This window comes from Coffea arabica, chromosome 11c (assembly GCF_036785885.1).
Source record: "Coffea arabica cultivar ET-39 chromosome 11c, Coffea Arabica ET-39 HiFi, whole genome shotgun sequence".
NCBI classification, from domain to species: domain Eukaryota; kingdom Viridiplantae; phylum Streptophyta; class Magnoliopsida; order Gentianales; family Rubiaceae; genus Coffea; species Coffea arabica.
In genome coordinates, this window is record NC_092330.1 from 36936350 (window position 1) to 36964233 (window position 27884).

The window sequence follows — 27884 nt, forward strand, 5'->3', positions numbered from 1 at the left end:
CAAAATAATTTCTTTGTAATCAGTAAGGATAGGCGTTTTGGCTGTTTTCGTTGGTTAATGATTTAGGGCTTTTTGTAGTATCGTTCTTAGCATTATTTTTGTGCCATTTAAGTTCTTCCCTTAGTCCATTTTAGTTGTTGCTAAATAATTCAAAAATTTTCCTTGTTTTCAACCATTGGAATTTTCAAAGAGAAAAACAATTATTTGCTGCTCCAACATTCATCTCGTTCTCTCTCTCTCTCTCCCTCCCCCCTTATTTAACTTCAATATTGATATCTCTTACAATTTGTTTTTCTTTTGTAAAATGTTCACATTATTAGTCTCAATAAAAGTATAGTGGCCGGTGTGGTTATTTTTATTTTTCATATTTTATTATTTTCAAATGTCAGAGTCACAATATTATTATTTTCCAGCATCTCCAATATTATTATCTCTCTCTCTTCTTTTTTTTTTTTTTTTATTGGGTCTATCCGTTGCAAGATTTGGATCAAATGGATATGCTTTTTTCAATATATAGTTTTAGTGGAACTTCTGACAGGAAAACACAGGACAAAGATACAGATATTAGACTTGAACGTGAAAATTATATGTTCAAGTCCGGAACTAGGCAGGGAAAGACTAGTAAGTCCGGAAGTAGTTCTTACAACGACGGACGGAGGGAGGGTGGGCGGGAATAAAAGGATCCAATTGGAAATGCGAATTGTTCAAGTCCAGAACCAGGCCGCTGGATCCGAAGGATGGGAGTCAGACTAAGATGTGACCTCCAGGGAATTTGCAGTAGCAGCTTCGGATGAGAAAACACCTTTTTCTAGTCCTTGACTTAATTGCAGTAAAAAACAAACCTTGTATCCACACTTTTTCAAGTCCTCCGAGTTGTAGACTGGTAGAAGTTCGAAATCATTTTTTCATAAATGAGAGCCATGTTTCAGTCATATCTGTTTAACCAAGAGATCAACCCAATCGGAAATGGGTCTTGTTCAAGTCCGGAACCAGGCAGAGAAAGACCAGTAAAGTACTTGAGAGGAATCTTCTCACTTGAGAAAAAAAAAAAAGGGTAACATATTGACTTGACCTGTAAAGTTCCATCATTTTGTGGAGAAAGACCCTTAAGTCGATGCTAAGAAATTCAAGTGGAATAATTTACCCATAAACAAAATGTAAGAGGGTTGGGGGCCTAGCTATTTTCTATTCATTTATTCCCGCGCCTTTATCGGAGAGTAGTTGAATTTTCTACGTTTCTTTTGGATATTATACTTACAAATGAAATTCACCGTTAAATAGTGAAAAAAAATATTATTAATTTTTAAATTAAATATTTAAAATTTAAACTATTTATCTTTAATGAGAGATATAAGTTAAAAAAATGATATCCAATAGGAACCATAGATTGTTTCTATGAATTGTGGATGAAGGGTGTAAATTCGGCCTATCCTTTCACTTTTTTTTTTTCCAGAAACGATAACGATTTTATTCATCAAATTAATGAGAATATAAATTCCATGAACAGTGCCGACGATTTTAAATAGTACAAGCAATGACAATATAAATTCCATGAACATCAGTTGATGACACGATTCAAGAAGGTTTTAGGGAAGGTTTTATTTGGGGGAAGTGGACTGATATCAGCTAAATCAACTGGTACGCCACAGTTGAGATATTTTTTTCACTGACGATTCCTACCAAGACAGAATACTGACACTCATGAGGATTTTCGGGGAGGTTGCATTTTGTCCCCTCCAAATTATAAAATAGGTACTTTGTCGCATATTAATTATTTTGGATAAAAATGCCATCAAGATGTGGTCTTTTTCTGCAATGAGTCCTCTATCTCATTCCCATTCCGAGTGTCATTTTTCTATCCCAGTTTTTATTATATTATCATTTATTTTTCATAAATATCATATTTTAGTTTTTTTTATTTTCTTAAAATTCAATAACTATTAGTTAAGTAAAAACTAAATACAACAGCCACAAAAAATAATATATAATAGAAAATTTTAAAAATTGACCAAAAAATTCATTAAAAAATCTCATTTTTGTGTATTTTGATTTTTTGAGTCTGTTAAATTTTGCATATTATTCAATTAATAGTTATTGGATATTAATGAAACAAAAAAACTCAAATATGATATTTATGAAGGAAAAATAGCAAATAATAAAAAGTGGGATAGAAAATGACAAATAGAGTGAGACAGAAGATTCATTACATTTTCCCTCCCCCTATCATTTTTCCATCTAATATTCTTTGTTCATTTTGCTTGCCTATTCTTATTCTTTTGTTCCTTGCTTTTCTTTCTTCACAAAAATTTTCCAATCTCAATCATTTTATCTTACATATTTCCTCGATTATACTACTTTTTTTTACCTCATTTCCCCTGTATATGATTTTTCTTGTTAATTGGTCGATGAAATTGTTAGATCCTTAAAACTTACAATTCTTTAAATTTACATTTTGGCTCCACATTCGAGGCACTATTCCAATGCATTTTTTAATCTTATTATTCTTGGTGCTATACTGCGTACTATTCCATATATTCTAACTGAGACTATGGATGCCAATTGGGATGAGTGCCTACAGGGAATTGATGGGGTGGAGGATGGAAGGCGGGGTAGGGTAGGGCATAGGGTCATTTTCTTCCCCCATTAAAAAATGGGATGAGGGATGGGGGAGTATACCCCCGTTCCGTCACCCGTTTAATATATACATACATATATATATATCATATTTAATATTATTTGTTATAAATATCATATTATGTTTATGAAATATAATTAATATTTTTAGTTATGCTAATAATTATATATTTATACTAATACAAATTATTGATTAGTTATACCAATATATTTATATTAAATTACTAATTACACTTTTTACTAATTATACACATTTTTCTTGTGAGTATGAGGTGGGGTAGGAGGAGCAAGGGTGGGGGGTGAGGGAATGTTTGGGCAACGGGCGGCTCACGCCCTCACCCTGCCTAATTGCCATTCCTAGTCAAGACAATTACCCAAAACTTGTTTGAATTCCTAATTGCACAGCCGGATTGGTGGAGGAAAGTAAGTAAGATGTGACCTCTGAAACCGAAAGCATCCTTAATTTCATTATGAAAAAATAACCTTAGTTAATGCTGACAAAATGAAGTGCAACAATTTACAAAAAAGAATAAGGAAGAAAGGATCATATGAAGTGTAGAAAACATTGGGGTACTTTATGTAAATCCATTTCCCTATCCTTATCACAGATTCGTTGAATGTGCACAAAATATACAATTATCATCAAATGATCAAGTTGTTTGCAATTTTTAGTCGAGTACATCTAATGCGCCCCACAAAAAAAAAAAATTTAAAAAAAAAGAGTAAGCTCCTGAGGATAGCACGTCACGATTACAGTAATATTAAAGTGTGACTGAATAGGTTGACTTTTGTGACTTAAAGAGTCGTTTGGATAGCTTATTATTTACAAAAAAAATTATTGATTGCATCATAAAAATATTTTTTGATTATTTTTTTTACTTTTAATTACCTTTTAAATCTCACATACATTATATTACCAAAAGGTAATACAATATTTTTTAAAAAAACTATCCCAAATAATTTCCAATCCAACCATACTAAATAAACAAGTTGACACTAGCAAAATAAGTTTCTCTCCATTAGATTGTTGAAAAAGGTACTTGATTGCTCAAAAGTAGATACTCGTGTTGATAATGTTGCAAAACTAATTATATAAACTATTAAAAGTAGAGAACAAAGAAAGTAGAGTAGAGACCGAGAAATAGTAAGAGTTATTTCTATCATTCACTTCTATTATCAAAGGTTCTAAATGAGACCTACAATCCCTCTACTTATAGGTGATACAATATCAAAGATATATATATATATATATATACCAACATTAATACAAATATATGAATTGAGTTGTTCCACAAATTAGTGAGGTACGAGAAGATATTGTTTCATTAATTTCATAACATTTCATTTTTTTAAGGTCAAAAAATAGCATCTCATTTCTTTGATAAATTATATAGCAAATAAACAAATGACTTTTATTTCATGCACTTATCACTTCATTACATTTTAGCATTCCTCTAATCTAATATTAATTTTTCAAAAATTTAATACTTGATTCACTTAACTAGTGGCAAAAAGATACTCATTAGACAATTCCACAAAAGAATGCTTAAACTAACCTTTTGTATAAGTTCATCTATACGAGTAGCTTTGTTTATTATACTACGACTAGTGGTGATATATTAATTGCGAAAAGGGCCTCTGCATAGAAAATATCATCGGAAATTGGAAATTGAGCTCTAAAGGGAGTTTTCCCTCTATACTACTCAGCAAACAAGAAATATCTCTAACTCAATGATTATGATGCCCAAAAAGCTAATCATTTTTGGTCAGGTAATGTTAGAATGGAACACAATTCTGTTTAAATTGAAGATGAATAAAAAAATATTATTTTAGAATAATATTGTAGCACTTTTGTGAGTTGATGTATGCAAAATAAAAAATTGGTTGCAAAAATAAAAATGAAGATTGAAAAATGAGGTTATAATGCTATGAAAATATCTTTTTTGTCAAAAACTAACTATAGAAACATATTGAGTGTTTTATGTTTGAAATTCTTGAACAGTAAAAACTTACATATTGAGAGAATCGAGTATTAAGAATGATTCTTTGACTATTTGTTGGGGAAAAAAAGCCAATCAAAGTTTACAAAAAAAAAATGCATGAATTATAGTAAGCTGCATAAACAGTAAACAAAAATGTTTACACGATTGAAGACCATGAAGCCAAAGATCAAGACCGATGCCATCCATTAAATACTGCTTCAAGTACTTTAAAAGATTCATGTTGATGGGAAAACTTGTGATCCTTTTTTTTTCCTCAAAAAAATAAAAAGTATTAAGGCCAAACTCTAATTTCAAAAGATATGATTGAATCATTACTCTTTTTTTTTTCGGAGACCACAACTATTGTATAATCTATCTATTTTAGACTAGAGGGGAGGGGCAGCCTAAAGAGGCTATGTTTGAGGCTAGCAGGTACACAGACTTTATTAGATCAAGAAAGTGTTTTGACACAACCTTTAAATTTTTTTTATTACAGGTAAAAGTTAAACCCTTACCTACAGCTCAAGAAAGAACTTAAAACCTTCCCTGATGGCCTTGGGTCAGTGGTTGAAACATTACTCATTTATGAAAAAATAATTACGAGCTTCCACAACTTGGAAGACTTCAAAAGGTATGGATACAGTAAGTCAAGGTTTGTTTTTGGGGATAATTTCACAAACCTCCCTTGAGGTTTCTAACACTTGCACTGAGACCCCTCCATATTTTAAAATTTTCACCTAGCTCACTTGTTTTTCACATTTTGGTAACAATTCAGTCCAAGTAGGATTAAAATATTCCTGTCATGACAGAGTTGTTAATTATATTCCATGAATACCCTTAATGGAACTATATTAGTACAAGATTGCTTGTTAATAACAAGGTAGACATGATTATCAAAGTTGAAGGGGTATAAATGCAATTTAGGAATATTTCTTCTGTTACACTGAGACATCTTCAGTAGGTGACAGGAATAGGCAATGGTCTGATGCAATCTTCCAACGGCCAAAAATTTGGAAAAGATTAAGTGCATATAAACATCTGGAAAGCACATTTTATCCTTAATAGCCAAAAGATTGTGAGGAGCATTCACAGAAGGCTAAGCTGAAAACATTTAGCAGATTCCATGGCCTCTTCAAGCCAACCAACAGAATCCTAGAATTCACCAACAACTATCACTATTAAGAACAGATATTGCTACTACAATCGCAAGCCCACAGTGAAGATATCAGAGAGCGAACAGAATCCGGACAAATTGTATTTCTGCTGCTCAAAATGCACATATTTCAAATGGTATGATGGAGGAAGAGAAGAAGAAATTAATAGCAGAAGAAGCAACCAAGACACAAACAGGAAAAGGGATATTAGTAGAGCTAGAGTGCTTGGCATTTCAGAAAGGTAATCTGATGTTGCCGTGGAACTGCAAAGACAATTTTCAACTCCAAGTGTCTTAGGAAATGTGCTGCTCATCACCAATATGCTACTGTTAGCTATATTTATTTTCATTCAAATAGTAAAATCAATCAGCTTCTGAATTCATGTAAATCTGCTGCAACATTGTAGCAGCTGTAGTATGCCTTTTATGGTGAAAGCCAAATGAAAGTTATCCAGCTATGTCAGTTAGAATGCTACATAAACTAATGTAAAATCCATGTATGCAATAGTTTACAGTCATTGTATGTGGTAATGAATAGCACCAGTATGCTAATTTGATCAATAGTAGCTGAACAATAGCAGCAGTGACATTACACATGCTAAAATGCAACTTTTCCGGCCAAAAGAACATATAACATTTCCATCAATGCAATCCAGAATTACAAAACACCATCTACTAGGACAGTTTCTAGAACAGATGGTGAGGATTGCACCACTAATATGGTAAAAGAGTGTGAACTCCCATTAACAAAATATTTCAGCAGTCCTAACTTCTGGTACATTTCCATATGGCAGCACCGAATTCAAAAGAAGCTAAACTAATCATTACATGCTAACTAGTCTGAACTGGCAACTCAAAACCAGTTACTGAAAGTGCTGGTACTGCTAATGCTATTAGAGTTTACATTTAATGGTGCATTCATGCTGACAGATGTAGCATTTGCAGATTTAGAAGTCAATTGAACTGGCACCTGAGGATTGGAGTACATTCTAGTATTTTTGGTCCTACCAGCACTTCTGATTGTTGAAGTAGAAGGATTGTTTGAAGCAGGCCTTCCTCTCTGTAAACATAATAGCATGAAAGTCAAGTTCAAATAAGCAAAAATCAGATTACAGAACTTATTATTCTCTTAGACAAACTATAGTATACAAGTTTTTACCTTTCTGTTAGAACCTGCAGCAGTAGTTTGACAATTGTTCTGCACGTTAACACCTCCATTATGACCAGTAGGACTAGAATTGCGCCCTGGACTGGAGTGAACTATAGGTACTGCTCCTTCTGCATGATCCTGTGAAATGAGAGCACTTGTGAGTCTCTGGAAACCTTTTCACATATATAATTGCTACATATAAGGAATGAAACATAAAACTGGCAGCAAAATACCCAAAGAACAGCTCCTAATAAGCCTGTGCTGGTCATTCCTCTGCTTGGTCTACCTCTTCTATTTGTCATATGTGATAACAACTTCAAATGAGTAGCACATAACAAAAATCAATGTAAGATGATGCAGTTCAGTGATGAAATGAGAAACTACCAGTTCAACAGGGGTTTTGTTTGCAGTCGTTTTGCACACAGGTTGTCCTTTGCAGGTCCTTTTATTATGACCAAAAGTTCCACAATGTCCACACTTGAGAGTACTGCTCTTTTTTGGTTGTGAAGAGGAAGCTTTCTCATCAGCTTCCCTTCTTCGATTTACTCTTGGTCTACCAGGAGCTCTTCGCAAAGGAGGTGGCAACACAGTTTTTGGGACTAAATCAGGCATAGCAGGCCATTTTTTCACATCAGGAATAGGATGAATCATTTTTTAGTATGCCTTCAAATACATGTCCTTTATGCACCAGGCTTCACAGTAATGTTCCAATTTTTCTCTCCTGTACATAATTCCTAATGCTGCATGTTTACATGGAATTCCAGATATCTGAAAAGTACCACAATCACAGATTCTTTTGCTGAGATTAACTATGTAGCTTCTGTCCAAATCATCAATCTCGAATGTGTCTTCACTAGCCATATGTGTCTCACATTTTCTTGACGCTTGGCTAATTTGTGTGAGTTTCTCAGCAATCCTAGGAGTGGTATTAGCAGTCAAAGTGCAACCTTTCTGGTACCTCTTGTGCAATTTTTTCATGAATTTTCTCCTCAAGCCATCCACTAATGTCAGTATAGACTTTCCTCTAAGATCACCAACCCAATTATTAAAGGATTCAGTGAAATTATTTGTCACATGAACACACTTAAGTTAAGATGAGAAGACATGCCTACACCAGGAACTTCTTGAAATTTTATCCAGATATCTCCAAGCAGCAATGTTAATATCTTTAATACTTGCCATTGCTTCATTATAACCAACAATATCATAACTTTTTGTTGTCTTCCAAAAGAAACTTCTAAGTAATATTCCTGAAAATTGAGACTTGAAATTGCTACATATATACCTACAACAATGCCTACCAATTGCATCAGGAAATATCTCCTCATAAGCAAGATTCAATCCCTTCTGCTTATCACTCATGAAAGTTAAAGGGATGTTGTTGTCAAATGATCCAAAGAACTCTTCAAAATAGTAGAAAAATCACCTCCAAGTATCTTTGTTCTCGCATTTAGTTACAGCAAATGCTATTAGAAAAATGTTGTTATTTGCATCCAAAGTAACTGCTAAGAGAAGCATATCTCCAAATGGACCCTTCAAGAAACATCTATCAAATTTCACAAAAAACTTACAACTTTCTAGGAATCCCAACTTTTGAGCTCTAAAGCTAATGAATATTCTCAGAAATTTAGACTCAACTAACAGATTTGGCCTATCATAATGTATTTTACAAATGCTATTGGGATTATTGTTCCTTAACAGTTCAGCATATTTTGGGAGTTTAGAATAAGATTCAGCATGTGTGCCTTCTATTTCATTAAATGCTTTGTTCTTAGCTCTGAAAATCTGCATTTTACTTGGCTCCACACCATACTTTCTCAACTCTGCCTCTACACCTTTGTTGGTCATATTAGGATGATCTCTCATGACACCAACCAGCTTCTTGGCCATCCAATTAGAAGTGGCTTCAGCACAATGTTTATCCATCACACAAGTGTGCTGTGATTTGTAACTTTTAATCTGAAATGTTATATTATCAGCCACTGGTGATGCATGTATTCTCCACTGGCATCCCTCAGCATTGCATATAGCAGTCACTCTAGATCTCTCATTTTTCAATCTCAGAAGTGGAAAGCCTTTTTGAATAACATAATCTTTCAAGACAGCTCTAAATATATCCACATTGGTGAATAATTGACCCTTCTCAAATTCTATGTCGTCTTTAGGATTATAAATCCACATCTTTGATCTCATTAACTGTCTCATAGAATTATCCCCTTCCTCACGTTCAGAATTAGGAACCACAATTTCTGCTTCATTGTCTTCAAAATTAGAAAAGTTAGTATCATTGTCCTCACTATCATCATTTGAGACCCTATCCAGAACTAATTCATCCTCATTGTCACTATACAGATTGTGTCTCCATGAAGAATTAGAGTTAGAGTCTCCATACTGATCATCTGAGATATCAACCTCTATAGCTCTAGTCTTGTTATTCTGTTTACTAATAACCAGAATATCTTGCATGTTCACAGTAGTTGGATTTACTAAGTTATTCTCTTCATCAGCGGGGATAATTTCCATATCAGAGACATGCAAGTTTATCACTGGCTTAAATTGATGTATTTTGAACATCTCACTAACAGAATAGTCATCATTAACATCCATTGAGCAATTTTTCCAGGAATTTCACATCTCATCTACAAAATCATGTTAACATTTCCACTTATTTTGCTCAGTGCCTTTTCAGTTACATCAAACAACAAGTTAATGTATGAGTAGCCACTTGAATCAACATTTGGAATCCTGATTTTGTTTGCATTACAGTGAACAACAATGTCATATGCAGCAGCAACAGTCCCCGTCCTACATTTTCAAATTTGGATGCAAAGTAGTGATTAAATAAAAGTGCATGCTTCATGCCTTTACATTCTTACAGAAACACATATAATTTCCAGAAACACATCAGCTTAGATGTCCACTACATATCAACATACTGCAGCATTACAGAAACTACTGATCAAGCAAAACAGTCCATATTTGCTAATACATTCATGCACATTTTTAATAGAAGTTAATGAAATTTCCTGAAAACATCTTCCATGCATCCATCGCATATGAAATTTCAAGAAACATCTTTAGTTACAGTACTGCAAGAAGCAACAAACATCTTTTGTTTCTTGACACATCAACTGATCAAGATTAGTACTTCTCCACAACATGCACTTTTTTAACAAACTGATTCATTACAACAGACAAGATTATAGTACTGCATATCTGAAAATGAAAATTGGTACCTTAATTTCTGCTTCTAAGACGCTTAACTTCCACCAGATGAAGACAGCTTCACATGAGTTCCATTACCTTCTTCATTGTCCCGTTTCTTAGCAATTAGATATAAGACATGTTATCTGAGGTTTGTAGATACAAAGCAAGATACATCAGTTCAATCAGCCTTGTCACATCACTCATCATCAGAAATTGGCGTCAAATTACTTCTTCTATTGGCGCCTAGAAGTAATAATTTTTTAATCACCTTCATTAAACATTAAATTTCTATTATTCTAGTTAAACGTAATTACCAACCTTCAGATGCGTTTGTCTAGGTAGTCAATGTCAATCATCTAATGTATCCTCTGAGGACAAATAGGTCATTTCAGTGCTCTGCATGTCAGATTTGGACCCCAATAATCTGCCAGGGGAGCTAGGTGAAATTTTTAAAACTTGAAAGGGCCTTAGTGCAAGTGTCAGAAATCTCAAGGGAGGTTTGTGAAATTATCTCTTGTTTTTGACTGCAAATTAAGAAGTGTTTTCTCATCGGAACCTGCTACTGCAAATTCCCTAGTGGTCACATCTTAGTCTGACACGCAACATTGGGAATTGGGATCAGTTGCCTAGTTCTCGACTTGAAGTATTCGCATTTCCAATTGGATCCTTTTACTCCTGCCCACTATCCCTAGTTCTGGACTGCTGTTTATGATACAAATCACCAGTCAATGGTATTCGTACTGATGGTACAAGTCCGTTCACATTTAGCCTATTCGTTCACATTCGGCAATGATATCAAAGGGTTATAATTAATGGCAAGACAATTTCCATAAATAATTAGGTTGTTGGTTATTTGTTCCTTGTTAAGGATAAGGTTTTTCTTTTAAACTATTTTCATCGGTTCATGACATGATTCAAGAAATACCTTTATTTAAGGGAGGTGGACTTGCCGCTCGGTTAAGTTAAGTTCTTTTTTAGGGACAATTTCAGAAACCTCCCTGGGCTTCTGACTATTTCATTGGCCACCTTTTAAGTTTCAAAAATTACACTAACATTACCTCTCCTGAGGATTATAAACTTGCAACATATAGTTCCAATAAGCAATTAAAAAGTGACATTAGGAGAGAAAAAATAACATGATTCCACTGTTGCCCTTCATCTATTATATTATTTAGTAAATATAATACCAATCCACACATTAAAAAAAATATTAAAATTTGCTATTATTATCAGAGATTGAATTATATATAGCATCAAAAAAAGTATATCATTATATATATTTCATTTAATGTAAGATCTAAATTACTGCTTTCAATTACTGATCCATTGGCAAACATGATTATTAATAAATAATAAAAAAACTGCAACCAAAACATTACAAAGAGCAAACTTTAGTACCATAAAAATTTCAGCAACCAATCTTAATATCTTGACAAGGATATTTATGATGTTAGAGTTTGATTTCTATAATGCTCCGATTGCAATTTTTTGATTATCTATTATTGGTCATGTTTAACAATGGGTATGTAATTAAAAAGAGTAATTTGGATTTTAAATTAAGTAAAAAATATAGAATAATATACTATTTTTTTGATGCCATATATGGTTTGATTCCTAATGATAAATAACAAATTTTAGTATTTTTCTTTAATAAGTAAGCTGGTGTTAATTACTAAATAATGTAGTAGATGAGGGCACTAGTGGAATCATATTATCTTTTCTCTCTTAATATCACTTTTTAATTATTGATTGACCGTAATGTTATAAGATAACTAACTTCAAAGAAGATTAGTGTAATTTTTGAAATCTAGAGGGAAGCCATTGAAATAGTCAAAAACATCAAGAGAGGAATTTTTGGTGAATAATGAAAAGAAAAAGAAACAAGAACAGGCAAAGAAATTTACAACTTCCCCCTCCCCCCCCCCCAATTAGCATCATAGACTAGTAATTAGTATCATAAACATCAAAACTTCTCTAAAATATCTTTTATAGAACGGGGAGCTATGAATTTAACTTTATTTCTCCAATGATGCAAAGGATGTATGCCAAAACTTGCATCCAAGAATTAGAAAGTAACTTAGAATCTTAAAATGTAGAAATTAAACTAACATCACAGATTGCAATCAGCTGGTGTCAGGTTACTTGGAATCTTTTATTGTACAATTTGCAATCAGCTTGATCATTTCATGCTTTCGTCCGTTGTCTTCACATCCATCCACTCGCTGATAAAGACTTGGGAATGGATCGGCCTAAAATACAATATACTCCCAATCCTTGTTTTTATTACATTTTTGTTTTTGGATAATTAAATTAGTCCACTTACATTACATTTATTTACGTGGACTTGACTAAGGGTCTTTCTCTACAGAATAATGGATCAAGTTCACATCTTACTTTCTCCCATCCATTTGATCCAGCCGCCTAGTTCCGGACTTGAACAAGTCCCATTTGCAATTGGGTCGTTGTCCTGTTAGGTTAATATATATATATATATATATATATATATATATATATATATATATATATAGATACACACACGCGCCAACACGCCAATTACTATGTCTCTGTGCTCATGAAAGCAGAAAAAGAGCATGGAAAAATACCTCGAATGAGCAAAATTTTTTATTAAATGAAGATGTTATGTCTACCTTAGAAAACATCTAATTGAATTTTTTTTTTGTCGGATCTAGGGTCCGTTTGTTTCGGGTGAAAATGTTTTCCAGGAAAATATTTTCCTAATTTCCTGTGTTTGGATGCACAAAAGTTACTGAAAACATTTTCCTATGTAAAATATTTTCACTCATCTTATGGAAAACAACTTCCCTTCCAAACTTACTGAAGTTGTTTTCCGAAATGCATGCATCTCGCTTGTAGTATGTTCCAAACTTACTGAAAACATCTTGTAGTATGTTCCTTTTTTTTTTAGTGTAAACAGGAGGACTCGAACCCAATACCTCTTCCTTACACTCCCTCCCCCGTACCACCCAACCCAACCCCCCTAGTATATTCAAAATAAAAAAGAAATCTCATCCTGCTCATCCTATGCTAGTAATTAATTATGTATAATAGGGACATTCTTTTCTAAAAAAACTTTCAGCAGTGAGAGTGCAAGATATATGTCACAATAAACATTGCATGTGATTGATATTTGACACTAAATGGCCAGCAATTTGTTTATTGCTTAAGGAGATATTTTTTATTTATATATACATTTCTCCAAGATTTTTTAAAGTTAAACAATGAGATAAATTTTCTTATTTTGCATGGGAAGAAGTATGTAGTTATAATGTGTAGAAAATAAATATAGAGATAAAAGTGAAAATATTTCAAAAGTTAAACAAACACCAGAAAAATGAAGTAAGAAAATATTTTCAATAAACTAGCCAAACACCTGAAAATGATGAAAGGGAAATGATTTTCATGGAAAATTACTTCTTGGGAAAATATTTTCCCAAGGAAAACATTTTACTTCCAACCAAACAGACCCCTAGTCCATTGAATTTTACTTGGCACCAATTCATGATTAAAGAATTACAAGTTGGTACACGGAAGCATCAAATTTCTTCTCTAAATCAATGAATGATTAGGAATTTACAAAAAATTTAAAAAATTCATCAAACAAAGCATCTTCACTCTTACTAGGGACATCCAATATGGAAATATCCTCGAGGGTAATTTTTAGTTAACATGAAAGGAGAAATTCTACAAACTTTGTTGCCCTTTACTAAATACTAATAAAATATTCCCGTTGAACTTCTTCACAATTCACAGCAAAGAAGAGAAGTTGTTGATTACACTTCTGATCCCCAATGCACAAACAGCCCCGAGTCGATCTAGGGCATTTCACTCCTAGCCCAGAAGAGAAGGGCTTGTTTGCGACTAGCAGTAGCTGGCAATGGCCTTTGATTTGACACGTCTATTAGCTGAAGAGGCCTAAGACTGGTCTCTTTCCTCTCATCCCATGCCTGTTGCTTCTTGCAGAACCTCTCCCTATCGGTCGCCGTACCTAGCCTTTTTCCCTGGAACAGGGCTCAATCCATTTACCTCGACAATTTCATTGCCTTTCCCCACGAAAAAGCTTAAAGTAAAGCAGTAGCTAGTTTAACAGCTACCGATTCACACCCGCGGGTCAAAGAATGACCTTTCGAAAAGACCGAGACGAGGAGTGCCTAGGTCGGCGGCGGTCGGGTAACTGTCCCTGCTTCAATAGCGGCTGTATCCGCTGCAAGAGTCAGAGTAGATTGACCGTTCGGTGGCTATAAGAGAAGGGGCCAGTCCTAAGCGCATTAGTCTTTGAAGCAAGCCCCTGATATATTGGTTTGTATTACAAATATCAAAATATGTGTATTTAAATTGGAGTACAAGGAATTTTTCTTTAGCCAGTTCAATTAACTCAACACTTCCTTAATTTCCAGGAAGAGCATGCCATAACTACTTGTATCGATATCAACACTTTTTTCAAGCCTTCAAAGTAGCATCACTCCGTATTTCTTTCTTTCATAACGGTATAATGTTTGAATAGTACCTTTTGAAATCAGAATTTGGCCTTCTATACATCGTTTTTTTTTTAATAAAAAGCAACACAAAATTTCCCATCAGACATGAATCTTTACTTCCGGCGAAACTGAGGGTATGGTAAGAAACCATAGCTTCTTACATGGTGGGTATTATCACGCTCAAACTCTGGAGAATAATCCAGTTGAAACTTTCAGCAAACTGTTTAATTTATTTTAAATAAAACTGTGGCCAAAAAACCTATTTAAATGGGATCCAAGAACCGGTATTTCTGTTGCAGTCTTAAGATTGAATGCCAATTGATCAGTCCATTTAGCGTCAATATTAAGCGGCACTCTAAGTCGTATTTGATGAAAGTCAACTTTTTCGGTCACCCATTGATGTCATATAGGGCTATCAATGGGTCGGGTTTGAACCCGGACCCGGCCCAAGTTCGGTAATTTTTTTTAGGTATGGGTTGAGAAATAATTCCGGTACCCGGTACCGGACTCAAACTCGTACCCGTTTACTTTAACAAAAAAATGGATTGGATGTGGAATATAGGATTCCGACTCGAACTCGAACAATATATTAATAATTATAAAATATAAATATTTCTAAATACATTCTCTTACTATATTAACAAAGTATTCTTTTACCAAATTAACCAAATTACCCGTATTCCAGATGAAGTATCTAAGAAATTAGGATTTGGAAGAGACAAGCTTGTTTGACCCAAAATGTATTCATCACAAGTTGCATATAAGTGTTTTTTGCTAAATATTTTGGGATCATGTTGAACCTTTTTGCTAGTATGGATAAAAGAAAATGAATGATGCATGTTAGATCTTTTGTTTTCGGGTAGACTCAGACTTGACTCGGACCCGTCGAACTTGATTTCGGAATCTTAAGTACAAGACCTATCGAGTATACTGGTCGGATCCGAGTCTAATACATTGAAATGGGTCCAAGTCCAAAATTTTCAATTTCGATCCGACCCAACTCGATAACAGGCCTAATGTCATACTAAACAAGTTATGCACTATATATGTCGTGCTATTCCTTAGATCTCTGGTGAGGAAAAAAAAAAGAAAAAAATGGAGCTTTGCTCGAATACAAATGTTATGACCCTAGATATTGCTCATCAGAAGCATGAAGATTATTGTTGTTGACGTGGCTTTCTTTTCATATAGTTAGTTAGCAAGTTAGTTACTAGCTTGTCATATATGTCTATTCTGTTGTGTAGTTAGTTGAGCATAGAAGGATCCAGAAAGAAATTTGTATAAAGAGCCTGCAAATGGCGTGATGAAGGCATAACAGATATAACAAATTACAGATTCCTTCTTCTCCTTCATTCTCTTGCTCTTTCTTCCTTCCCACGTTTCCTTTTCTCTATTCTTCTTCTTCTGATGTTATCCTCCCTCTTCAATTCTCCTACTGATCAGGTCACTATATGTGGTATCAGAGCTTCCGGTCCTTGGACTAGGAAGCTGGAACCAACATATCATAATGGCAAAAGGAACACGGATGAAAACAATGGAGGAATAACTTCGCAGACAAGAAACCAGAATTCAAGGAATCGTGGATTCCATGGCGATCGACAAGAAAAGCTTGGAAGAAAGGATTGATGCAGTGAATGTTGAGCTGAGTAATAAGCTGGACGCATTCATGGCGGCCATCTCTCAGCAATTTGCCAATTTGAGCCCTGGTAACAATAAAAAAGGAATATTGGGATCCCTAGTGGTGAGTAACTCAAGGAACTTAGATATGGCAAATCGAAAGCAGGGTGAAAGGAATGGCAGGAGCGCCTTCTATACTAGTGTGCCCAAACTGGAAATTCCAGCATTTAGGGGAGAAAACCCTAGAGAATAGATCAAGAAAATTCAGAAGTATTTCCAGCTTTTACAGATTTCCATGGATCAGTGGATGGAGATAGCAGAATTTTACATGGAAGACAAAGCAGATGTGTGGCATCAAGGTTTTAGATCGACTAGGGGTAATAAGGTAGATTGGGTGGAGTACTCTGGGGAATTGTGCAAGAGATTTGGTGCCTTAGGGCAAATAGATCCAATGGAGGAGTTTAACAAGTTACAGCTCTTCTCCACAGTGTTAGCCTATCAAGAGAAATTTGAAGAACTACTACAAGAGGTAATGATTAGAGCCCCACACCTATCTAAAACTTATTACATTTTCGGTTTTTTGAGTGGCTTGCCAGAAGAGTTAAGATCAATGGTGAAGACTCACAATTCTGAGACGTTGTCCAAAGCATTTGAATTGGCAAGACTGCAGGAGAGTGCCTTTGAAGCCTACCACAAGAAGTACAAATCTTATCAGAAAACCAACTCTGTGGCAAGTGTTACACAAACTCTTGCTCACTATCACCTTCATCAGGATTATTTGAAGATCCAAAAGAGGTCCTTTTGTGGGCATTGTTAGTGTATTTGCTCGGCTCAGCTGTTTTGGCCCATAAGGTTGGCATTGTCTATGCACCTCTAAGCCTAGAAGCTAGCCCATTGACGATTAGTAGTTTCTTCCTCTCACTACCTACTAATACTACTACCAATTAATGGAAAGGAAAATTTTCAATTGGATATTATTGTTCCTTTTAGTTTTTTTTTGTGTGTAAGTGATAGGTTTTGAAGTTAAAACGTCCTACTTACAATCTTTCCTACCTTACCATCCAATCCAACCCTTCCCCTGTTATTGTTATTTTATTGTTTCAATCATAAAATGATGCATTTAGTCCTCAACAAAATTTAACATGCAGCAATTTAATCCTACATCTCATTTCTTGATCAAGTAAAATATATTTCTTTTTCTCTTATTAGTTTTCTTGATCTTTGTTAATAAAGTACATGCACTATTTCTATCTATAGATCTTTTGTTTACTGTCAAAAAATTTATAGCTCCATCCCCATGTATTTACATCTTATATTTCTTTAGTCAAACTTCAGTTACCATTTTTTGTTCAAGGTTTCTTTTTTTTTTTTTTCTATTTAATAGAGAATGGATGGGATTTAAGGAGTCATAAGGAAGATTTGACTTCTAAATCTAGGTACTGACTTCAATCATTCGACAATTTCATGGCCTTCGGTGTTTATGATGGTATATAATTTAACTAATAAATTCCCTCGTCTCCTCTCCGTTTTTAAATTTTACATGATTCTTCCTTGTTCCCCCAATTATTGATACTTCATGGCCTTTGGAACAAAGACGAATTTGAAGTTGTGGTCGAAGGCTGCTGATGAAGCGATATTGAGAGGTCCAGATGCTGTTTTAGATCCAGCCACTATTTTTTTTTTTTTTTTTTTAAGCATTAGATCCACTCACTTTTGCAGCCCCCATGAGGCCTCACTCCTATAAAATTTCCGTTCAGACTTTTTATGGACTTAAAATTTGAATTGGGTCTTCGTCCTAATTGCGTCCGCCCGACAATGGCCCCATTGTCCTCCCTGATATGAATGCCCCGTCTTTTATTTTTTATTTTTCATTGGTACGAAATGCCTCATCTCTTGCAGCTGCATCAACGTTTCCTGTTACCCAATTTGTGAGTTGAGAAATCCGACGACATCCTCATCTAAATCTACCGTGATTGTCGCGGTTCCTGGACACCGGATTTGGGGCCTTATAAGTTCTGATTCAAATTAATTGTGTGAATCGAACCACATCGAGTGTAAATTAATATAATTTGGGTGTAAATTAATCGAACCACATCAAGATTTTTGTACAAATTTTGGGTTTGTTTACATCAAATTCATGCTAATTTACACCAGATGTGAGAATTTCATAATCAGTTTGAATTGAATGATAACTCAACTCGTGAGGTTTTGAATCCTTGAAATATACTTCCCTTTTGCAGTGCTTATCAACTAATTTATTGATTTTTTGAAAAACCAACTGCTCCAATACCTTTATGCTTTTTTTTTTTTTTGGTTCCTTGCAATACAGATAAAACCCCCTGCAAACACAATTATTTTTTTAAGGTTCCGTTGCAAAAATACAAAAGTTCCTCCACTTTTATTTTCTTCCGTTGCAATTATTTTTTGCAATACAGATATAATGTAAATTATGTAGCAGTTCTTCCAGCCAATTTTTCAGATACCGAATCGAAAGGATTAAATTTAATTAACTGCCATTCCGATGCAAATTGCAAACAAATAAAAAACACTGCAATGAATAACGGGGAAACTAGGAGCTCCTCAAGTTTTCAAACATATAGCTGGGGATTAGACCCAAAGACCTTATCCATTCGACTCCACCAATATAAAGGTGGGTGAAAGTGAGTGCCTGCCATTGAGAGCAGAGCACTCAATCGGGGCTAAGTACTCGACTGGTTGGAGAGGGCGAGGGGAAGCGAATGGAACTTGTTTTGAATACTTTTTAGAGTAGTAAGAGATGAAAACTCACTCTGGAAAGGAAGGAGGCCTTTGGCAAACTTGGGTAGTTTCAAGCAGGCCATGGTGAAGGTGGGAATGCATTGGAGCATGGCTTTGATGAGTACTTTTCTTCCCGTGTAAAAGCTATACCTATCCCGCAGTGAACGATGGGGTAAGGGGAATAGGGAACTATGCCTTTGAGCTGATCGCCTCCAGTAACTTCGCTCTTTTTTAGGTTACACCTGTAATAAGAAAAACTCTAGCTCGATCGAACTCAAACTAAAGCAAGATCGAAGCCGCATCCCCGGTCCTTTTAAGAAGAAGAGATTCTAGCCGTGGGAGAAGACTCCCATCTGATTCTGTCATAGGTCTTCTCAAGGTCTATTTTCACCGCCATTGCTCCCTTTTCTTCCCTTCCTTCCTTATTACAAAAGTCCTGGACTATGACAACAGGGATAATAAAAAAGAGATCACTCCTGCAGAGCATAACCTAAAAACTCAGCAAGTCTTAAGCGCGGAAAACGAAAGAACGCCAAGCGCTCTGCAAGAAGAACATCAGGATAATAATTATGAGGAGGAGGGAGGACAAACAGCATTACCCGCTTAATCCTCTGTCAAGACCAATTGTCAAGGAAGCTTCCGTGATTCCGTTCCTTTCTACAGTTGCTGGGCTGGATAGCCTAACCACACTGTTATTTTTTCACCCTTAAAATGGAGTCTATTTATATATACAAAAAGTAAACATCACACTGTACATTTTCAAGTCCAATCCAAAGCATAATAAAAACCCAAGTTGTTGGACGAAAGTGGGAGGGAGCTGCAAGTTCTGATAGCAAAAAAAGAATCAAATTTTTTGATTAAGTTCCATTGAATTATAACACAACTAGTCCTCGGCTTCGGTCAAATCCTGATACCATCTCGTGTATAGACGTAGAGGGTAAAATATTCCATACTCAGCTTCGCTATGATTAAATCTAGTTGTATAGTTACATTCCCTGCCCTCGAATTTTCGGGAAAAGGTGAAGCATATGAGACCGCCAAGCCAAGCAGCGAGGACATACGGCACGATCATGACAGCCAAATTTGGTAGCACTGCGCACAAGCCAGCGAGAAATGCTATCATCATTAACATCACAGCCCCAAAAATTCGCTTCCGATTTATCCGGACAATGGCCAACTTAAGCCGGTAATTTTTTGTCTGAAAGAGCACGGTAAGTCCAAGCACTGCACCTATGGAGGCGAACATTGCCAAGGAATCTGAAATAACAAATGTAATAAAAGCTGCTTTCTTGCTTAGAACTGCCATGCCTTTGTGCGGACCGTCACTGTAGTTCCCACCTGGAACTGTAAAACCAGCTGCAAAAGTGACAGTTGCGATCAGTGTAGCCACAATCGAATAATTCGCTGCCAATTTTTCCACTCTTTTTACTTCATCAGGATTAGATACTCGTAAGTTCTTCTTTACGGTAGCAACATTTCGATACCCTCGAGTGCCACCCGCTTGCTCCAACTCATCCTTGATTAAAATCTGTCAAACACGAATTGAGAAACAAAATTGTAACAATGAGGTCGCTGATTGCATTGGACCGCTAAAATATGAAGCGACTCTTCCAACACTACTTGCACGTGATAGATAAGGATGTTAGATAATATGCAAAACCATCATTGATTTGCCCGGTTGAAAGCATCATGTTTTCAAATTTTGTATGGACTAAAATGTTCATGTTAAACAGTAAACTTAATAGTGGGGAGAATTTTGAGAGGTAAGTTAGACGAGGAAAGTTAAACAAGTAAGTTAGATAATATTGATTAGAAATCAAAATAGAAAATTTACATTCAAAGCAGACATGATGTGAGAGGGGGGGGGGGGGGGGGGGGGGGGGGGGACAGTCTAAGAAGAGAATAGAGAAACACGAGTTTAAGAAATTAGTTTTGAAATTTAAAACGAAAACAGCACTACTTTTCCTTAAATTAGCTTTGAAATTTAAAGCGAAAACAGCGCTTCTTTTCTTTCTTCTTCTTCTTCTTTTTGCTTTTTCATAAAACATACTATGTTCTTCTTGGTTTATAAAGAGCCATGCAGCAACTGCGTTTATACATTGGTGAGGTTGAGTTCAATTGTTGTATTTTCTATAGGATTTGGTGTAGTATTTTTTAAAAATGTCTAGTGTATTTATGAATGAAATTAACACCTTTTTTTTAAAAAAAACTAAACTTAAGACTTAACAATAATATGATGTAAGTGTACATCACAATATTTTCTACACAAATTGAAAGAATTCCAGTAGCATCGCAGACGCACGGCCTAAGATATTAAAAATGAGTGTCTGAAAAATAGGGGTAAAAATACCTCAAATTTAAGTATAAGCAAATATAGTAACGATGGACTTGAGAGAATTAGTGGCTAAGAATATTCATAACTTACAAAATCAAGTTTCTTATTTTTCTAAAAGTAAAATCTTGTAAGTCAAGTATCATATATGAAAAATTGACAGAACTTTCTAATAATCAATGTGACCATGCAAAGGAGCGGAAAAATTTTTTTTATCTTATACCTGTCTTTGTGAAAGTTCATCTGCCCGTAATATTCTGTCTAAAGGCGTGGAGTTCGAATTGTCAAAAGAATTGACATCGACAGAAGGGTGTTTTACAAGGCTACTCCCATCTAAGTTTTTGGTAGCAACGTAGAGGTGGAGAGGAGTATTTCCTGTATTATCCCTTTGATTGATAAGTTCAGAAGCCCAAGATTTTTTCAGGACGAATTCGAGCATTTCTCTTTGTTCATATTTTACTGCAAGGTGAAGGATATTCTGACGTCTGTGAGTATATTTCTCCCAACAATCTGGGCAATGGGATAACAGCTCTTGCACCACAGCAACATGTCCATGAATGACCGCTATATGTAGAGCAGTCCTGGAGTCGTCATTGCGGGCAGCAACATAAGCCGTAGACCTCTTAGCAGATAATAATAGCTTTACCACATCTTCATGATTGAGTTTAGCCGGATGATTGAGTTTAGCAGCATAGTGAAGTGCAGTCCATCCAAATTTATCCACCTTTTTGATAAGATTAGGCAGCTTTTCCAAAATCAGCTCCACGAGTTCTGCAATCAGCAGATATTTAGTTAAAGATACTGTAGTTCATTAAACCATAAGAATCAATTACAATAACTGAGATGTACTCAAGTGAAACTTCAAATTGTCATTTTAGGATTAGTTATTTATGATTAATAGATAGGAATGGCAACGGATAGGAAAAAACCAGATTATAAAATAGTGTGTGTATATGTGTGTATACATATATATTCTATCAAGTTTCAATCTTACAAGCCATTAGCACATAACACTAACACAAATCATAACCTTCCATGAAATGTCCTACTTTGCTATTGATTTTTAGAGATTTCATTACCGTTCCTATTTCTTTGGTTGCACCTGACTCTGCTTTTAGTACCAGGGAAAGTGTGGTCAGCTTATAAGGAATTTGATTTCAACCAAACACATTGAAAGGTTTAATGTGATCAGCAAACCAATTGTGGAATCCAATTGGAGGTAAAGTACATTCATACCTTCTACTTTCCTTATTTTTGTTTTTACTTATTCAAGCGTTTGATTAGAAAACTATTCTTTTCACTTCATATTTCTTATTCTCATGTCTAATGCTTAAGAGGAGTCAAAAGTGAAATGACTGAAGTTTATTTCCATTGAAGATGACGGATTAAATCATAAGAAAGAATATACGATTTCATGACCGGGAGTCAGAAGAAAGAATGTACCAATTTATCTTATAAAAAGGGATTCTTGTAGCATTTAGTTCCTATTTCATTTTGACCATTTGAGCATGACCTTTGGAGTGATATTTCTTTTTGCTATATTATATGTGATGGGATATTATATGTGATGGGATTGTTAACCACAAGCTCAGTGGCCACCACCAAAGTCTTAAGACTTGATCGGGGGTTCAAACCCTACCTTCCACCATTTGCTACTAAATTTGACAGGCCACTTCAAGTGGCTAAAAAAAATATATGTGATAGGATTGTTAAACTTTGAGTTTATCCCCTATTGTTACTCTGATGGGGTGTTTAGATTTTGATGTATTCAAATTTTAAATTAACAAAATCAGTTTCTAGATTTTTCAACTATTTAGATGCATGTATTTTCATGATTGATTTGACGAGTTTAAGGAGTGCTAAATGCTACCCCATGGTTTAATCCAATCCCATGAGCAAGCAGTTTTTAGTAACAGGAATTAAGCTAGTAGAGTTACTTAATATAGTTTAGTAAGGGACTTACCTAAATGGGTAGTAGAGTTACTTAATATAGTTCGGTAACGGACTTATCTAAATGGGTAAGAGTTTAGTAAAAAAGATTTCAGAGGATATCGTATCCGCTACCATTCCCTCCAATAGATAAATCATATACTATGGTGGCGTTTGACAAGAGGGTTTTAGAATGGAGAATTGGAATAAACTCCATAAATGTTGTTTGGATTACTACTATTGGAATTGGGATTTTGTAATCATATTTAAAAATTTGGAGTTCCCCAATTACCTAACAACTTGATGGGTTTTGGACAAAACCCAAGATTGATTCTTATCTAATTTATGGAAAACCAGGGATGGCAATTAAGGCATCTACCTCGCGGGGGGTTAATAGGCCGCAAGGGGAAGGGGGGGAGCAATTTGTTTTCCAGTTTATAAATAGGGCCCGACCCTCCACCCATTAAAAAAATTAATAGATAATTATATACATACATATAATTATATATATTATATATTATAATTATATAATATATTTATAATAAATATAATTATATTTACATTTATTATTATAAATATATTAATATATAATAATTATTATAATTATAGTATATGTGTATATAATAATACATTATAATTATAATTATATTTAATATATAATATACATTTTAATTATATAATATATTAGTATAATTAATATTTATATATATTATATAATCATAATTATATATATTTATATAATTATATTTAATTTTATATATAATATTTAATTTAATTAGCGACAAACTTATAATAATGATATTATTAGTTATATGTATTATATAATGTATATTTGTATATGTAATATAATTGATATTATCAATTATACTATTAATTATATATGTTTACTAATAGAAATTATTAATTAGTTATACTAAATTTACTAATACGTTTAATTAGTGGAAATTTCTCATATTTCGAAAGAGTCAACGAACAAAATATCAATTACAGTAATGATATGCATTTCTACTACTGAACTAAATAGATGTATTGGAATAACTGACTCCATTCCAAACCCAAATGGATGATCCCAAATCCGAATCCGATTCCAAGTAACGAACCAAATGCCACCTAAGTCATTATGCCATTTTAGTATGTTCACTAAGTCAACTCATCATTTGATCGTTTGAGATTATCGAAAGACCAAATTTGCTATTGCATTGAAGTAGTAGGAATTTTTAATTCAAAACAGCATGTGCCAATAATTTACAAAACCGAGCACATTTTTTTTTCTGCAAGGCTACAACTTTTATTTTTTTTTTCCTCACAAACTGCTCCAAAATCCATTTGTCCCTGTTATTCTTCTCTTAACTTCAGCAACTCATAATTACTTTTTAGTCTAAATCTCAATTTTCAATAAATTCACTTTTAAAAAAAGCTCATGTCTTAAACTCTAGTAAATTAACATTTTTCCTCGTAAATATCAGAGTTCTGATCCCAAGATTTTTACGGAAATCTAAAAAATACACCATCAAGCATACATCTTTCCTCAATACTCAATTTCTGGTTCCATGATGGTGGATGTGGTAGAATAGCATCCCTATGTAAAATTGAAGACATTTACAAATCTCGGCGGGAAATTTCCTAGTTGTCTATATTACAAGGAGGTTTCATTGATTACAATACAATCTTTTTTAATGTTTTTGGATGTGAATAACTTTTTTCAATTTGAAATGCACTTCGAAGGCATGTAAGTCACTTTTTCCTTGTTGTTTTCCTTGTTATTTTTTCCTTGTAAGTCATTCTCAAATGGACTTGGAAAAAGTACCTTTTGTTAATGTTGAATGTGTTGCTTTCTTTTAATTGGTCTAAAAAAAGAAAAGCTAAAGTTGGATGTTAATCTTTCAGGTATAATATGCTTTATCCCTTGTGATTTAGCACTTTTTCATATAATACCCTGTAACTTCAAAAGCTATACATAATTCTTTCATGAGTTGAACTAAAATGTTAAAGTAATGAAATTTGTATTCTATAATAGAGTTAACTAAAATGTCAAAAGTACCCTATATAATATTAAAAATTATTTATTAACAACGGAGAAATTATGTATATATTTTGAAAACCATAAGGAGGTTACGTGGTAAAATAATAAATCATAAAAGAGTTATATAATAAAATATAGAACCATAAGAGGTTAAAGTGTCATGCAGATTATGTTTATATATTTTGATCACTTAAACCATTTTAGTTTTTAAATAAGAGTAATCTCGACATATCCGTAGGTTCAATTGCAAAGCATCATTTTCGTCATTTTGATAATTTAATTTAAATTATGATCGGGTTGTATATTGTTTTTGAAACTAAAGAGAGTTATGTGAAAAATCATTGAATGACAGTGGGATAAAGTGTATTTTACTCTAATTTTTATGACAGAGACTTCTCATTTATGACTCGTCTCATTCAGAGCTGGCTGTATCAGCCTGTCCCATTTGAGTTGAAAATTAAAAGCACCATCTTGAGCAACCCTTTTTTTTTTTTTTTTTTGGTTTCCTCTAGTCATTGGTTGGTCGATTGTTGTCCTTGAAAATTCTTGAGGACCCTGATAATACCTCTCCAACGTGTGAAGAAAGAAAAACATCAAAGAAAAAAAAAAGCTCAAAAAATTTCCTTTCTTTTGGTGATTATATTCATTGCTTGATGCAAATTAGTAATGTAATGTACCTGGCAAATTCCATATTGCTGCTGCATGAAGGGCGGTTTTGTGACCGGGGCCAAGATAAGCTGGTGACTTGGAAGTCGTCAAAATCAGAACCGCAAAATCCCGATATCCCTTCTCAACTGCGAGATATAGAGGAGTCTCCATAGCATGATTGGGCCGATATCTGAACTCAGGATCTTGTTGAACCAACAACTTAGCAACCTCATAGAAGTTGTTCTTAACTGCCTCGTGTAAAGCTGTGTTTCCATCCACATTAGTCATCCTCAGCATCCTCTTGCATCTGTCGACAAAACAGGCACAAAACCAACATCTTTTGTTCTGTTTACTATAATCAATAAGTGCTCGAACAACGCCAGAATGCCCCTTTCTTGCGGCCAGATGAAGTGCAGTCTCACCACGAGCATTCTTTGCCATTAGCAAACAGCAATTTCGCGCTAGGATGCTTTGGACTACATTTGCAGAGTCGCGGGACTGGGCTAATACGTGAAGGACAGTGTTTCTTTTTGGAGTCCTCTGAGCCAGGAACTTGCCCGAAAATCTTCCAATTACAGCCCAATTACCTAACTGTGCAGCTGCGTACAAATCAGGATTCATCCCTTTTTGTGCAAGTTTACGCAATTCAGGATCCATTGCTTTCTGCAACTAATTATATAGTCAGTATCGGAACTGGTTGAAGCTACTGTCTGTTTTGGAGCTCAAATATGCATGAGAACCATAGCAGTGATAGATTCTGCGGTTTATTTAATTTGTTGAGCTATTAAATACGGAAGCCATTGATTTGTTATGTGCTTCGAAATTATTACCAGAAGAAGCGGTTTTGACGGATGAAAGGAGATAGGAGAGGAAGGATCCAGCAGTTGACAAGAACGAATAAGGCAAAGCTGAGCATCCAGCAGTTTAAAATTCTAAGAACCATTGCGCATTGGTGCCCGTCTTTTGTATTGCAACCGTTGCTAATATTTTTGACGAGGGACAAAAATTATGCCGACATTATTGACCTTCACATTTCTGGTCTAAGTGGGTCGGTTTTAGCTGAAACAAGGAGACCCAGACTGGGATCCGATTGACATACTAGATTTGGATCTGGATAATGGGCATAGGCTTGTACGAGCAGATTTATATCAGAATCCCTCGGATCTTATTGAATCCAGATGCAAATTCGAGTTTTGGTGTCAATTTTTTTGTATAGAGATCAGTAATTTATAAATCATATATGTGCACGTAAAATAATTAAGTGCATTTACTTGTCATGCTTCGTTTGCTAAAAAAGAGCGTAGAGGTTGTTTGGAATCGATTAATGCATATTTTTTTAAAATTATTTTACATGTTCTACAAATCATGAATATTTAAATTATTTTATAAGTATCTCGAGAGTTGAGATATTCGTTTTGGCTGTTTTCGTTGGTTAATGATTTAGGGCTTTTTGTAGTATAGTTCTTAGCATTATTTTTGTGCCATTTAAGTTCTTCCCTTAGTCCATTTTAGATGTTGCTACATAATTCAAAAACTTTCCTTGTTTTCAACCATTGGAATTTTCAAAGAGAAAAACAATTATTTGCTGCTCCAACATTCATCTCTCTCTCTCTCCCCCCCCCCCCCCCCCCCCGCTTATTTAACTTCAATATTGATATCTCTTACAATTTTTTTTTCTTTTGTAAAATGTTCACATTATTAGTCTCAATAAAAGTATAGTGGCCGGTGTGGTTTTTTTTATTTTTTATTTTTTATTATTTTCAAATGTCAAAGTCACAATATAATTTTCCAACATCTTCATAGGCTTTCTTTTGCTCTCTCTCTCTTCTTCTTTTTTTTTTTTTTTTTGGGTCTATCCGTTGCAAGATTTGGATCAAATGGATATGCTTTTTTCAATATATAGTTTTAGTGGAACTTCTGACCGCTAATATATATTATTCTTTTTAACCAAGAGAT

The 27884-nt window shown here is 34.4% G+C and overlaps 1 protein-coding gene across 1 annotated transcript; it reads right to left on the reverse strand.

Annotated features, from left to right (window-relative positions):
* Nucleotides 1-19879: 19879 nt before the first annotated feature.
* On the reverse strand, nt 19880-26585 carry LOC113716142 (protein ACCELERATED CELL DEATH 6-like). Its single transcript, XM_072070134.1, has 3 exons — nt 25958-26585; nt 21552-22099; nt 19880-20524 (listed from the first exon to the last, which is right to left on the reverse strand). Exons 1-3 carry the CDS (start codon nt 26583-26585, stop codon nt 19880-19882), a joined length of 1821 nt encoding a protein of 606 aa, XP_071926235.1.
* Nucleotides 26586-27884: the final 1299 nt, after the last annotated feature.